General features: G+C 34.8%; 1 protein-coding gene across 1 annotated transcript in view; it reads left to right on the top strand.

The window, feature by feature from the left end:
- Positions 1-15,767, top strand: part of HFM1 (helicase for meiosis 1) — a 40,392-nt gene extending 24,625 nt beyond the window's left edge. The window contains exons 23-38 of the mRNA XM_075509241.1: positions 167-264; positions 351-482; positions 3,375-3,460; positions 4,436-4,519; positions 5,578-5,735; positions 6,441-6,544; positions 8,079-8,234; positions 8,668-8,763; positions 9,192-9,310; positions 10,161-10,243; positions 10,396-10,511; positions 13,850-13,948; positions 14,411-14,471; positions 14,737-14,842; positions 15,262-15,419; positions 15,701-15,767. Coding sequence (XP_075365356.1) covers positions 167-264; positions 351-482; positions 3,375-3,460; positions 4,436-4,519; positions 5,578-5,735; positions 6,441-6,544; positions 8,079-8,234; positions 8,668-8,763; positions 9,192-9,310; positions 10,161-10,243; positions 10,396-10,511; positions 13,850-13,948; positions 14,411-14,471; positions 14,737-14,842; positions 15,262-15,419; positions 15,701-15,767 — 1,723 coding nt within the window. The remainder of the gene's footprint in view (positions 1-166; positions 265-350; positions 483-3,374; positions 3,461-4,435; positions 4,520-5,577; positions 5,736-6,440; positions 6,545-8,078; positions 8,235-8,667; positions 8,764-9,191; positions 9,311-10,160; positions 10,244-10,395; positions 10,512-13,849; positions 13,949-14,410; positions 14,472-14,736; positions 14,843-15,261; positions 15,420-15,700) is intronic.
- The last annotated feature ends 66 nt before the right edge of the window (positions 15,768-15,833 follow it).

Here is a 15,833-nt window from a genome sequence, read left to right on the forward strand (position 1 = left end):
TGTGGCTGTTGAAGTACCTGCTAAAATTGGTATCGTTTTATAGAGGACCAGATCTTGCATTTCATTGTTTCTATTCTGAATTTTCTTCTGTTTTCCAGTAGAAACTTTTATGTTGTTATACTTCGCTTACAGTATGGCTTATACACCAAAAAATTTTTTTTTCCAGTCTTATTCAGGCTCAGCTAGGATGCATTCCTATTCAAGACTTTACTTTGACACAAGATACTGGAAGAATATTTAGAAATGGCTTAAGAGTTACTAGATGTATGGTAAAATTTAATACTTTTTTGGTACATATAATAATAAGCTACATTTTATTTGATTAATACAAGTCAATCTTATTTTTACAGGGTTATCTGACTTTGTGGCATCATGTAAGAACAACTTTTCTGCTTTATTAAACTCTTTGATTTTAGCAAAGTGTTTCAGGTGCAAACTTTGGGAAAATTCACTTCATGTGTCTAAACAATTGGAAAAAATTGGTAGGTACTAGTCAGAAATGATAAAGGTGTAATCTGATACAGAATCAAAACTCATAATTAGCCTGCTAATTTCTGGGGTGTCTGGTTACATAATTAAATTAGTCTCCTAGTTACTTATTTGCCACAATTGAGTACCACAGTTGTCAGAATAGTCTGTCATGATAAAAGTATAAGTAATCCATCTAGTAATCTTCTTCAGGCTTTCAAAGTATTTCAGAGTTGTTCTTTTTTCTTAATGTTCATCTCAGTATCTTGGGCATATTCCACGTTTGTGTGATTGCGTATCTCTGACTAGGCTATGCCTTCCTTTCCAAACAGCTGTCACTGTAGGTCCTGTTTCTCATATGCATGAAAGCCCTTTAATTTGCATTGACATGGATAGGAATCATGGAATAGAAATAAATTTACTGTGCATGAGTTCTTATACATGAGGACCACAAGTTTCTAATAATCTTCCTATCACTGTATCCTGTTGCTGGATGAACTTCTGGCTGGAAGTACAGACTTGTCAAAATTATTTGAAAAATAGTTCAGAAATTTTGGAGTCCTCTGTATTACAAAAATGTAGTTGTACTTGTTTGAGGTAATAGTATAGCTTCTGGCTTTGATGTCTGGTCTTATCATACCTTCACGCTTTCAGAATTCACTGTAGTGTTCTCTGTATTTCTTCTTTAAAGACACATCTACTCTGTAGAGAACAGCGTAGTAGAGATCTGCAAATTAGAGAATAGCAAAGCCAGAAGATCCATACAGTACAGTACATTACAGCCTTGCCAGCTCAGGTGCAGAAGCTGTATTGCTTCATTCGTGTGGATTCAAAGCAAGGGACAGGGCTTGTTAGCTTGTGTGCAGCACAGTACAGTGTGGTGGGAGCCCTTTTCCACTCCTTCTGGATCTGTGCTGATGTGCACATGGTCATCTGAGGACTCTGCCTCGTGTTCAGCATTTCTAAGGGGTTAGGATGAGTGGAAGAAACATGGCACTTGCAGTGTAGACAAATCCTTTCCTGTACACTGTATTCAATAGAATAAAGTCAGTTTTGGTTTTTTTAACAATAAAAATGCTATATATACACCTCTGCCCTGTTTTCCTTTTTTTTTTTTTTTATTTTTTCCTATGCTGTCATTGCTCTTGCAGTATATGTTACAAAGAATTGCTAACTTTCAAAGTTCCATTTGTTCCGCTCACAGCCTTCTTTTGAACCATCTGCTGACAGTTCACTCTTTTCCTGAATCAAGTACTGAATTGATGCTTATATTATGATGTTTGATTCTTGACCTCTGTCATGCTGTGGCTGCTAAGCCTATTCTGTGTCTTTGTGAAGTTAAGTGAATTGTTTGAGCTCACAGAAATTTACTGATACTATGTAACATATTCAGAAATCCCTAATTTTTAAACTCTTATCTCAGTATGTTATTTTTTGAATCTTAAAAAAGCCTTAGTAATCAGTAGTTCCTTTATAAGAGTGACTGTTCTTTAACTGACATTTGGCCTTACTGAGATTGAGGATTCAGTTGAATTCTTACTGCATTTCTACAACTATCTCAATGTTACCTTTGTCCAGTAATGATGCTCCCTCTTGTTGCTGTATGATATGCTTGATTTCTGTTTGCTTGTTCTGACAGACAGAATAATAATCAGTCGCCGTACAGGATTTTATCACCTTTACCACTTGTTCAGTTTGATTTCCACTTCCATTTTTTTTCTTCCTCAGAAATAGATAAAGACAAAGAGAAGAAGTCTTATTTATATCTTGTATTTTCTGCACTGGTGGAAACCCTTCTGCCATTTTAGGAATTATGACAAAAGAACTCGTCTTCAGCTTCACTTACAAAGAAACAAGGCAACAGCTCTAACTGAAGTAGCTGCAGAAGTAATAAGTGAGAGTCTTCAGTCTTCAGACTGTTTGCAGAGCTTCTGCAAAGGAGAGGGGAGATGGTAGAAGATGCTTTCCCTAAGTCAGACCCAAAAGGTGTTCAAATATACATAAAAGGACGAAAGGTCTTCTGTTTCTCTAAATCATCAACTTCTTGAGTTGAAATGAGTCTTTTCTTGTAAGATTGCTGTAACATCTTCCAAGAAGCAACCTAAGAGTCTCTTGAGAGGTTTCCCACTTAATTTTCAGATCTTTTTTACTGTTTCTGCAGAATTACGTGTGAAGAATCCACATACTCATTCTATCTTTTATCTAAAATCATTGCAGTTATTGTAGTAGGCTGTAGTTCCAGGTAAGGGAAATGCCTTTTCATGTGCTGTGATGACTCTAAATCTCACTGGAAGTTTAAAAGAACTGGGAATCACAAAGAGGAATAAGATTGTATGTGGAATTCTCTGCCAGTCTGCTTTTGTGGCATACAAAGCCATGGGAAAATTTTTTGCTAAATCTGCAAAGACTCCTAGAAGATTATAATAATTTTTTTTGAGTGAATTTCATTATTAGCTTGCTCAAAAACATTGAGATCCTTATGACTTTAACGTAGTTAAGTAATTCCTTCGATAGGGGAAAAAATTTCTGAGACAAAGAATGCTGTGATGTGCTTTTTTTCATCATATATATGCGGAACACGTTTCTTGATTCTTGTAGAAAGTGATCTAAAATCTGGTTTACTCTAGAAAATGTAACTAAAAATTGTCAGTATTGAAATATGGAATGTTTTCATGTTTGATTTGTATTGCATTTCTTTTTCTCTTTACTAATGGATAAGTGAAATTAAATAATACTAAAATATTTAATCAACTGAAAAGAAATTTAGTGATTTGCTGAGCAAAAAGCTGGGACAAACATACTCTAAAATGTTTTCTGCTTTGGTTTTACCTGCTATAATGCAGTTGTTGAGAATAATTTGAGGTTAGTGTTGTCATTTAAGAGCATAAAACTTAAATTTTTCACAGGTGTATCACTGTCAAATGCTATGGTAAATGCTGGGCTGACTTCATTTAAAAAAATAGAAGACACAAATGCAAGGGAACTTGAATTGGTAATTTATTATTTTGTATGCAGATAAATATGATAAGGAAAATATTGAGTATTAATACTGTTACCAGTAAAAGCAGTATGCTTAATATATATTTGCTATATGATTGTCAGCAAAATTGAGTGCTTTAAGTGGTTTATTCATTTATACTAGTGAATTAAAAAAAAAAAAGTGGCTACTGCTATTTTTCCTTGAAAATGTGTATGATGTTTTGTTTAGCAAATTTAATGTGGATTATTTCACTGATTTGGCTGGTTTTGGAAAGCAGTTGCTTAAATATGTAGAATTTAATCATTAACATGATTTGAAACAGGACAATATGCATTTCCCCTTTAGGAGTTAGAAAAAATATAAAAGGGAATATGTATTTACAGTTTCTCTTAACGTATGTTAATTATGAGAATCCTGAATTTCCATTATTGCTAGTTTTAGTTAGTCATAGAATAAAATTCTTCTGAATCCTCTATAAAGCACTTTTTATTTTAGGGAAGTTAGATTTTACCCCAGGACAAGTCTTTGGCTCTTGGCTTCTTTTCTGAGGAAACTGTTTTTCCAGTGTCTGGAAGATACAACTGATTTCTAAAGGAAATTGATTGTACTTGGGGTTTTCTGTTTTGTCTTTAGGAATTTGTTTTCTCTTTTCTGCCCCCTTTTGCAGTTTTCCTGTCATTTGTTTTGACTAAAGCTAGGGCAACATAGAAGAGTCATCTCATATAAAACCTGAGTAGTCAGGTTTTGAGGTCATTGGCTAATTCATTGGCTGTTACCTGAACAGAAGTGGTAGCAATATGAAAAAGTATTGGAATTTTCTTTTGGTTATGTTGCTATTCTGGGCATCACTGACAGTAGAGAACCAGGAGTGATAAGGGCTTTTGTTGATAGCATAATTACTCTGGTGACTTTGATTCCTTGGATTTATATTTCTGTTGACATCTCTGATCAGCTGCATGTATCAGAAATGAAATTAAATCTTTGCAGATTTTAAACAGACATCCTCCTTTTGGAAACCAGATAAAAGAATCTGTTTTGCACCTTCCAAAATATGAACTTGACATTGAACAGGTAAATTATTTCGTATTTATTTTATGGGTTTATGTTGATATTATTAAATGTAAGAGCAAATACTGACTTAAAGAAATTTTGAGCCTTCACTGATAGAAGATTACACAATATCGTGGCCTCCTTCCACCTTAGCATGTGTAATCAAACTCTTAAACATCAAAGGAGAGCCTTGGAATAGACACTCCCTGTAATACATTGGGGTCTCTCATAGCATTTTGTTACAGATGCAAACCAGTATATTCCACATTCTAGCATTATAAGTGAGTCTAAGAGGTCTCTTCTATCTTCAATATAAATAAACCCTAGAGACAGAAAAACATCCATATAAAATTTACTGAAGAAGCATTAACTCATGTTTATTTTCTATGTCACACTTAGGAATATAGAGAAACAGTAAATTATTACATTAACCTAGCTGGTACCCTTTCCAAGGGAGGGTGCAATTCCATGGGCAATCAAGAGCTTTGAGGTTCTGATATGCATTTTGGCTTTAAACGGGTCACATAGCCACTCTACCTTTCTGAAATGCAAAATTTGAAAAATAGCCTTAAAGTGTCTTGTGAAGTTGGTACAAATGAAGACACCTTTGAAGTTAAAAACTCAATAAATGTGTGAATACTGTTGTTATAATGATCAGTTCTATTTTAGTTTTTCATTTCACATAATACCAGATGAATATCTCTAAAGTTATTCTCAGAAGAAAGATTTAACAATTATAAATATCTTATAGAGGAATGTTGGGAAGCCAAAATATACCTATTTTTCTTCTTGCATCTTTCTCTTTGCATTGAACAGAGGAGGATTTTTCAGGGGCTTAATGTAGACTGTCTTTTATTCTCAGTACTTGATCAAATAATCAGATTTAGGATATTCAGCTATGGGCAAGTTAGTACTGTATAATAGTGTCTCAGAACAACAAATAAAAATTGTACCACAAATTGAAATTGCTTGAATTGAGCTTTTGTGCTTGTACCAACAGTTAAAAATTTATGGAAGGGCATATATTTTACTTTGCATATTTTAGCAGTTATGTCATCTTCTGTATCATTTTTTCCTAGCTTCCAAAATACAGTGATACATTGGCTGAAATCTTAGTAACCATCAAATTAACGAACTATGAGCAGCTACAGACAAAGAGAACAGCGACAGACTTTCACTATGTTACATTGGTCATAGGAGATGCTGACAACCAAGTCATTTTTAATCAGAAAATTATGTATGTATGATCAGTTTTTTTTGTCTCGCATCTTTTAAGGGTGTTGGCTTTTAATCCTTTCTCTGACTTGCAGTTTTTGCAATACTTTCTACTGATGCCAAATGATACAAAATTATTCTTTATCCTACAGCATTTTCTAGTCACTGTTGTCATTTAAAATGCTGCACAAGATTCAAAACCCCCCAAAACAAGCCAGTGTGCTTGTCAGTACAGAGTATGTGTAAATATCTGTACAACACTGATGTCATATTATGGAAGCCATAATGATTTCCACATACATATAAAACAAGTAAAATACCTATTAAAAAGATAAATTCTCAAGTTGTTACTTATTAGCTAAATTTCTTTAATTATATCATATTGTCAAAATTGTTTTTCACTCAGAGATGGAATTAAATTCTCCAGTTGGCTAAGATATGCTTGGAGCAAATGGGAAAAGAACAAAATCTTTTCCAACTGTGTGGCCTTCACGTGAGTTCTGGCTGAAGTCTGGCACTTTTGGCAGAACTGAAACTGATCTGCAGGATCCTGGCTCTCTTATGACCATAAATCATATATTATTGGGAGGTTATTCTTAGGCCACTTATCAAGCACAATCCAAGAACTAAGACCAAATAAAGGCTCTTTCACTTGCTTACAGGTGCCATAGTATACAGTCTTGTTTTCATTGTCCATGTCTAACAAAACTTTACTGGTACAATACAGGGATTCGGTGCTGCTGAAAACTGGAAATTGGACGAAGAAAATTGAAGTGAAAAGAGCTCTTAAATCAGAGGACATTAGTATAAATTTAATTAGTTCTGATTATGGTAGGTTGATTGGTATGCTTTTAATTTAAAAACAACTGCAAAAGAATTTTGAATAAATGATTCAAACACTTTATATCAAGCCAAAAGTATAATAAAATTAACTGATCTGGAAACAGAATTCTATTACATGTTTTTTTACTGGGTTGAGTGTTACCTAACAGTCCTAATTACATATCTGTTTGTTTCATTTACTAGCATATTAATGAACTGGGAAACATCAACACTGTTACTAGATTATAGTATTTTGCTCTGTTGATACAGATTAGGATTCTCTTTTGCCCTTCGCCTTCAAGTTGAATTAACTTTCAGTAGCGATAACCTATCAAGTTGATAGGTTATTTATGCTGGGAAGCGTTGTCTTTGTGAACGGTTAGGTTTTGCATTGTGATAAAAAAAAATTACATGTGGATTCATCTCCACTTCAGTAGCAAGAAATTTCTACAGTGGAAAACTTTGTGCCTTAATGTGTGTAGATTAAAACATTGGTCCCCTCAGTGTCAATTTCCATGGAATTGGAACTATAGCAGCAGATGAGGAGAGACAGTGATGACCTTGAAACACAGAACTTTGAAATACAATTTAAAAATAGACTGGCTGTATTAAATTCTGTCATCATGCCCCACCTGTAAAGAAGATTGGTATGTGCTAGATTAACTGAAGTATATTTGGTGCTTCCATTATGAACATTGAATATTGAGACTATTACAATAATAAAACCTGGAATAACCTGTATTCTTATGGCTAAACCTGTGGCTCAGGAAAAAGGAGAGTTTTCTAACCAAACAGAGATGAAGAAAAAATTGTCCTTGTATTACTACTTGGCTATCTACAAGTTATACTGAGTTCAGTAAAACTCAACACAACAGTTAATTTCTCTGAAATTGGTAACAGTGGAGTTAGACTAAAAGCAGGTCTTCCTAGTCTCTACTTATTTTAAAGTCTGCTTCTGTTCAGACATGAAGGAAATCTCTCATTTTTTTAAAAGCCTGTCTGGTTTTCCAGCAATATTTGCCTAATAAAAGACAAAAATACTCTTTTTACAAATGGTGTCTTTCATAGTCTCATATGAGTCTTCATTTAATTAGAACTAGAACTATCATTAGCATTCAACTTCAAAAATACTATCAACATACTCATTTTACGCCTTTGCCAATACAGAGCTGCTGATACTCATCTAACAGACTGTAGTACAATTTTAAAGTAAAAATTATATCGGCAGTGCAAAGCCATAGATAAATGGCAATTAAAAACAATGTTAAAACAATACAGAAAAATTCTGTTACAGGGACTAATTTTGTTACTTATCTAGTAACCATGTCTTTAATTCTGAAAATGTTTGATTTTTTTTTTTAATCTAAATCATAAAGAATCCATTCATATAATAGTGTGCTTTTAATGGTACGTTACCATAACAAATTTCCACGATCTTTTAATAAACATTTATACTTTCTTAAACTCTTTAGAAAACTGAAGGTAATCAGTAGTTTAGAAACAGTTTATAGCAATTTTAAATATTTTTGTCTTTTTTTCACAGTGGGCCTTGATATACAGCAAGCATATACAGCCTTTTACTTAACACCAAAAACAGTGGGAAGTAAAGTGGTTACAAATCAAAACCTGAAAGCTGAGTCTTCACTTGATGTGTGTTATGGCTCACCACAAAGTCTGCCAGCAGCAAAAGTAGATACAGGTAAATGGTCAGATCACAACATCTGGCTAATACCAAAGTCAACAGAAAATTGAATCTTGCTTTCAGTAGAGAGGTAGATCTTTACTTATCCATACTGTTCCTTTCTCAAGTATAATAAAAATGCAATGCTGCTGCTTCCACTTGTCAAGTACTACAGTGCAATTCTTTGATGAATTTGAAAATAAGAAAAATCATGGGTGTTTGGTATCTAATATTACTGCTTGAATTTGGGAATGTAGTAGTTTCTCTGTTTTTTCAGTAGCATTGATTAATTTATTTCCAATTATATTGTTGGAGCAGCCCAAAGTTTTGTTGAAGACAACAAAATTCTAGTCACCCAGATTACTTCTAGCCCATCTTTTACTGCATGAAGTACTCTCTCAACACTAGATATGAAATAAAAAATGGGTATTTCTGTATTATATTTATCTAGGAGGCAGATCTAAACAAGAGATTACTTACAAGAAATATGGGAACAGAGAATGCAACCATCGCTGTAAAAATAAAGATATGTGTGGACATGACTGCTGTGAGTTTCATTAAATCTACTATTTCTGTTACTTTTAGACAAATATAATTTAGAATAGCTTCATTGATACCAATAGCTACATTAACAGAAGCAATGTAAGCAAGAGAGTCAGGCATGAGTTATTGCTATGATACAGTCATAAAAGCAGTAATAAAAAGTTTTGTCAATAACACTTTCATAGGCACTACAATGATTAATAATATTTTTCAGAGCATCTAGTGTGTGATTTAAGAGCAATGCCAAGCTTGTTACACTTTTATATAAATATTAATATTGGTATGTTAAGTCTTTTAATTAGTGTGTTAAATCTTTTGGGATCTTTTAATAAAAGATACTAAGCTTAGTGGCAAAGTTTCCATTGATCTGGAAAGAATTAGGATTTATCCCTTCTAAGCTAACCTGAAGATTATTTTCATTCCTTTTCTCAGGTAAAACTGGAGTACCTCCAAAGTCTGAGATGAATGGAGATTCAAAGTTTTCTTTGTACCTAGCTGATTTAAGGAGCAGGAACTCAATTTCTTCTGTACCCCCAGTAAAACGGTTAAAGGTTCACTTGAATACAGTTAGCCATTGAATAGATTTATTTTAATCTGTCATGTATTTGTATATATTTGTTTGCAGAGAGAATTTTATAACTAAATATGAACATTCAAGTTTGTCTTTTCTGTGTGGAATGCAAAAAGCAAAGAAGTACAAAGGTACCAAAGGTCCAGGAATCTTTGAGAGGTTCTGCTGCTGTTTGGAATGGTTCCAATGATCCACTTCTGTGCATGTACTCTTTGTTTTTACTTTTATGGCATTTGATAGATGTGGTGGGTGAGGTACAGAGGCATCGTTGAAGGTACTGTACTGTGACTTAGTTTTGGCAAAATATTACCTGAATGAAAACAAATAGTGGTATTTATCAGAGTAATGCTACTAAGAGATCTTTTTGCATTGACAAGTAGATCCACGTGTTTATAAGAAAACCGACCACGTTAGTTTTTAACCTCTGAAAGATTTCATGGCTGACACTTTATCCCTTTGAGTGTAGTACTAAACTAGTTCTTTCTGCAGCAAGAATGGCTTTTGAGATATTGGAGTGTTTTATTTCCTCCTCACAGTTTTGTTTGCTTGTTTGTTTGTGATAGAGAATGATGTAGCCTATAGCTAATACAGATGACAGTTAGGGATAACCAGCCTGACTTTGCCAGGGTACTTGGATAACTCCACTAGAAGCATGGAATTCAAACCTTTTTAACTGATTACATTAGATAAGCAGACATCAGAAAGATTTTATATATGATCTTTAAAAATTATGCTAACTTGATACAGTATTAATGATGTCATTAAGATTGTTAAAAAACTATTTTCAATATGTTTATATCTTATCAGTTACAATAATCTGCTTTCTTTAGATGCAGATGTTAAATCAAGCTCAAAATGTGGATCTTAAACAATTTGTTTTTACACCTAAATCTTTGTTGCCAGCATTGCCAAGGTACTGATTAATATAAGTAACAAAAATGAAATCTCTTATTTTAGATAGCATGTTCAGTTGTAACAACTAAAAACTGTTTTCTGAATAAAATTATTTTGCAAATTCCTGCAACTGTTTTACTGACACGTCACTGATTTTTTTTTTTTTAATAGGTGTAGAAATAAACAGTCGTCTTCATCACCATCACCTTCAGTGGACCAGGTGGATAATGTTAATAGCTTAGGAGGATCTCAGAAACAACTGCAATCCTGGAATTATGGAAAGAGTAGTAAGTTATTGCTAATGTTTGAAATTATGATTTTCACTGTTTTGATTTGAATATACTTGTAAACTCAAACTTGTTGAAATCACTACCGCAACCAGTATAGCATTATAGAACACTGAATGTATAGGGAAATATAGTGGCCTTAATTGGCTTTCTTTCTGGTATCGGTAAGAATTTCTAATGTAGATGTAAGCATCTAAATGTACCTTTAAGTAAAATAGTAATGACCAAATATATGAGGGTCAAAATCTATAAATACTTCCTGAAGGCTATGACTGTAATGTATTTCCACTGAAGCCACTTGTAATACAAGAGGTATTTTACCCCTATATCGATACATTTTCTTCTTTTCCCTTTCTGCTGGAAGAAGTTAGTGAAATATGAGCTTTTGTTTGGTAATTGACAAAATGTGACCATTCAGTAACTGAGTTCATAACTAGAAAAAATCTCTTATCTGGAAAAAAAATTCCTCCTTCTCTTTCTATTCCACTGTAAAGGCCACAAATGTTATTACATTTGGTGTTAAAATGATCAGTCTTCATTATCAGTATATAACTATGATGTTTCTCCTCACTCCTCACCTCCTCTACACAAGCAGATCAATGTGAATCAGGTTTTGATGAATTTGGTTAATAAGTTACAGCTCCAACATTTAGATCATCCTCAGACATATAAGAAACACTGTGCTGAAATGAATTGAAACTTTTTTTAGTTCATACTGCCTTCAGTGTTGGCAGCTATACTGTATAATTTCATTTTTACTTAATATTTTGATGATGGGATTTTAATCCTAGTCCTTTAAATTAATGCTTCCTATTTTCCTGCCATACTAATTTACCTGCTATAGTTGTTATCCAGTCTTAAGATGGAAGACTGTTACATAGCCATATCACCAGTTTCGGGGGGGGGGCGAGCAGTTAGTGTATGATATGATTGTGTTAAAGGAATAAAGTCATGGGAAGACGGATGGGTATTCCAGTATAGCTATAGTCTATGTTCAAGAACATCTTGAGGCAAATCATACAGGATCAAGGCGACGTAGTAGGTATTGCTGACTAAAAGCCATCTCTATTGAACAGTAGTAGAAACCTTGGCCATATTGATTGTGCCGGCTGTATTTAAAAAAATGCACCAAAAATAGTTCTAATGAAATAAGGCATCAGTTCATATGATTTTTATAGGGTTAACTGCATCTGTAATACAGTATCTTTCAATTCCATTTAAAAAAAATGTAGGTAATTAAGAATATACTGTGAAACTGTAATAACCTAAACCTCTAATTTATTTAAAGTCTGTGTGTCTGTGCAATAATGCACCGTGCTGACACTGCACATCCAAAATTACAATAGCAGTGCCTTCCTGGTATTGGCAGTGTCTGTGGAACAGGATTTTTGAGTTGAGCCTGTCCTGCTCCCCCTCTGTTGAAAGGGAGACCTAGACCAGGGTTTCTTAGGCATATTAGGGCCATGACACCAGCATGAAGATTCCAGCACTGTCTGATGCTGGAAGGTAGTATGGCAGAAGAGAGATGAAAAAAATTAGCACAGGGAATTGAACTGGTGATGGCAAGTGAGAATACAACAAACAAAAGGTAAAGAGCGTAGGAGAGGAAGCGGGAAAGTCTTCTTTGCACCAGAACAAAAGTATTTTAAAACATTAACTACAACATTTTAATTAATAATTTTAACAACAATGCTTGAAAATGTGTTTGTCATGGCTAGTTCTTAGGCATTGGATGTATGGGAGGAAGACAGCATTCAGAGTGTTTTGGAAAACTCTAGAGAGAAGAAAGGACTGAATTAAAAGTATTAAATTTGGAATCAAACAATGCTTCTGACAAAGGGAAAGAATGAAATTGCAGTGATTTGTATAAGGCCTGTTTTTCTAGAATCTTCACTGAGGATAACTTTTCTCAAAATAACACCGAGGAAAAAGTGCATATGTGACAATTCTCCTTTCAATAGATTGAACAACTGGTCATAAAACACAGAAGAGTTTTTGTTGTACTTGTCCATTACAAATGTATTACAGCTTTCTCTTGGAAACATTCAGTGTTTGTGAGTGAGAAGAGCCAAGAGACAATACCATATGTGGTGGGTTGACCCTGGCTGGATGCCAGGTGCCCACCAAAGTCGCTCTATCACTCCTCCTCTTCAGCTGGACAGGGGAGAGAAAATATAATGAAAGGCTCGTGGGTCAAGATAAGGACAGGGAGATCACTCACCAATTACTGTCACAGGCAAAACAGACTTAACTTGGGGAAATTAGTTTAATTTATTACCAATCAAATCAGACTAGGATAATGAGAAAAAAAACCAAATCTTAAAAACACCTTCCTCCCACCCCTCCCTTCTTCCCAGGCTTAACTTTACTCCCACATTCTCTACCTCCTCCCCACCAAGTGACACAGGGGAATGGGGGTTGTGGTCAGTTCATCACACGTTGTCTCTGCCGCTCCTTCTCAGGAGAAGGACTCCTCACGCTGTTCCCTTGCTCCAGCATGGGGTCCCTCCCACGGGAGACAGTCCTCCATGAACTTCTCCAATGTGGCTTCCCATGGGCTACAGTTCTTCATGAACTGCTCCAGTGTGGGTCCCTTCCACAGGGTACAGTCCTTTAGGAACAGACTGCTTCAGCGTGGGTCCCTTCCATGGGGTGCAGTCCTTCAGGAACAGACTGCTCCAGTGTGGGTCCCCCATGGGGTCACAAGTCCTGCCAGCAAACCTGCTCCAGCGTGGGCTCCTCTCTCCACGGGTGCACAGCTCCTGCCAGGAGCCTGCTCCAGCACCGGCTTCCCATGGGGTGACAGCCTCCTTTGGGCATCCACCTGCTCTGGCGTGGGGTCCTCCATGGGCTGCAGGGGGATACCTGCTCCACCATTAACCTCCGTGGGCTGCAGGGGACAGCCTGCCTCACCATGGTCTTCACCACGGGCTGCAGGGGAATCTCTGCTCCAGCGCCTGGAGCACCTCCTCCCCCTCCTTCTTCACTGACCTTGGTGTCTGCAGGGTTGTTTCTCTCACATATTCTCACTCCTCTCTCCAGCTGCAGTTGCACAGGTTTTTTTTTTTTCCCCTTCTTAAATATGTTATCCCAGAGGTGCTACCACTGTCACTGGTGGGCTCGGCCTTGGCCAGTGGCAGGTCCATCTTGGAGCCGGCTGGCATTGGCTCTATTGGACATAGGGGAAGCTTCTAGCAGCTTCTCACAGAAGCCACCCCTGTAGCCCCCCCACTACCAAAACCTTGCCACGCAAACCCAATACAGCATTAAAAAAAAAGTTAAAGAATCCTTAATGCATAACTTGACTGATACGGATAAAAGCAGATCTTGTTTTTCAGATGCTTTGGATATGGATTTTGAACTGAGAGATGATGTTTGGGATGAGATTGATGATGAGAAATTAATATTTGCTAGCAACTTTGCCAGTAGAGAATTAGGTAAGGTTATTTTAACAAAATTCTTGGTTTCCTACATACAAATTATTTCACAAGCTATTATTTGAGAATAATTTATTATCGTATACAATGAATAGAACTACCTGAAATTTTTTGGTTAATTGACTTGACTGCCAGGTTTATTACTCTACCTTGAATGTCACCTTTATTGAGACAAATCTAATACAGAAGGAAGAGTAGAGAAAAGTCATAACTAAAAAAATTTTTTATGGCCTGCAACTGCATATTTGTTAATTTATCTGACTGCTTATCTCTGCTTATCTTTACATTAGCCCAAAACCCACAGAGGAAATATTTCAAGTGTTAAGACATTTGAATAATTTTCAAACTATTATTTATCATATTATGTAAAATATTTACAAGGGGGTTTGACTGTTTTGTGACTCAGTTTTTAAAACTTTCATTCTTATATGGAACATGGAAATATCTGCCTTCAAATTCCAGATGAGTGTGAACCACTTTGCCAGTATACAAGAAGCAAAGCCACAAATGACATTTCAAAAGAGTAAGCATTATATGATTTACTAGAATTTTATTCAGTTAAAATATTGCCTGTATTTCACATGTATCTGCATAATTAAATGTATAGAAGGTTGTTCACTCATAAAAGTGAGTAAAATTTCAACTTTTAAAAGGTATGAATTGTTGAATGATTTGAAATTTTTTTTAATTTAAGTGTGGAGGGAAATAAATAGAAAAACCTGAACTGAAAAGTAAATAATTTTGTGCTTCTGTAAAAATACTTCAGTGTTTCAACTTGATATTTTTAGTTTAAGCACGTTACAAGAGGAGACCGGTATTCAGAACTCAGTTGTTTCTGTGGTTAATAGCACACCAAAAGTAAATTTATCTGTACAGAGTGGAAATATAAATATGGTGAGTAAAAATATTTCGGTAACAGAATTTCCTATAATTAGAGTATTTAATGTGTAAATATATTTACCTTACCTGACTTATAAATCAGTTTGGACATACTGAATTTCTCAATTTTTCTGTTTTGTCCAAACATGCATGCATCCTGTGTTCAGTGTGATATTCATGATACAAAGAACTAGGACTTGAATTTACTTTATATAGCATGACTTCAAAACTATTTACTCAATTTGATTGTAATTCTGCAAGTCATCCAAGTATATAATTATATTTATCATGTGCTTGGTCTTTGTCAAATACCGTAATATCAATATAAATATCTGTACTACATACTACAACAATCTGCCAGTTTCAACAATCTGGCAGTTTCTCTTTTGGTTAGTTATTTTAACCACATACAGTTCTTAACATTTACATTGCAGTTCAGTTTTCAAGGGAAAAAGCATTCAAATCCTTCACAAGAGCTGAAAAACATACAGTGTTCTTCGATCTCAAAAATAATCTCAGACTCTTCTAAATTTACTAGGAAAGAGGATTTTTTTATTTTCACAAAAGAACAGGAAAAAGAAGTGGATGCCAGGTAATAAAATTTGTGTGTTTTTCTGTTGCCTCAGTGTTCCAGTGCTTAGTTCTTCATGGAACACAGACCTTTAGGCAATATGTTAATTTATAACATTCATTTTAAAAGGATGAATTTTCACAATAATAGTAGCAATTAAAGTTTCTTAGAAAGGAAAAGACTTAAAAATTATTTTGCTTCTCTTGGTATCTCTTGACTATACTTTCTATAGTGTTCTCAATTTCATAGGCTTTGATGTACTATACCTAATTTAATTTTTTTGTTTGCTTAATCTTCATTAGGTATCTTCTTGATGATGAAATCAATGATGTCAAGCCCTTTCTTGGAATATTTGATGGTATTTTGTAAAACATATAAACAAAATATATTGTAAGTGCTGGGGAAAAAAAGTTATGGTCGTTCTTACAGAGTGCA

This window comes from Mycteria americana, chromosome 7, assembly GCF_035582795.1.
Source record: "Mycteria americana isolate JAX WOST 10 ecotype Jacksonville Zoo and Gardens chromosome 7, USCA_MyAme_1.0, whole genome shotgun sequence".
Lineage (NCBI taxonomy): Eukaryota > Metazoa > Chordata > Aves > Ciconiiformes > Ciconiidae > Mycteria > Mycteria americana.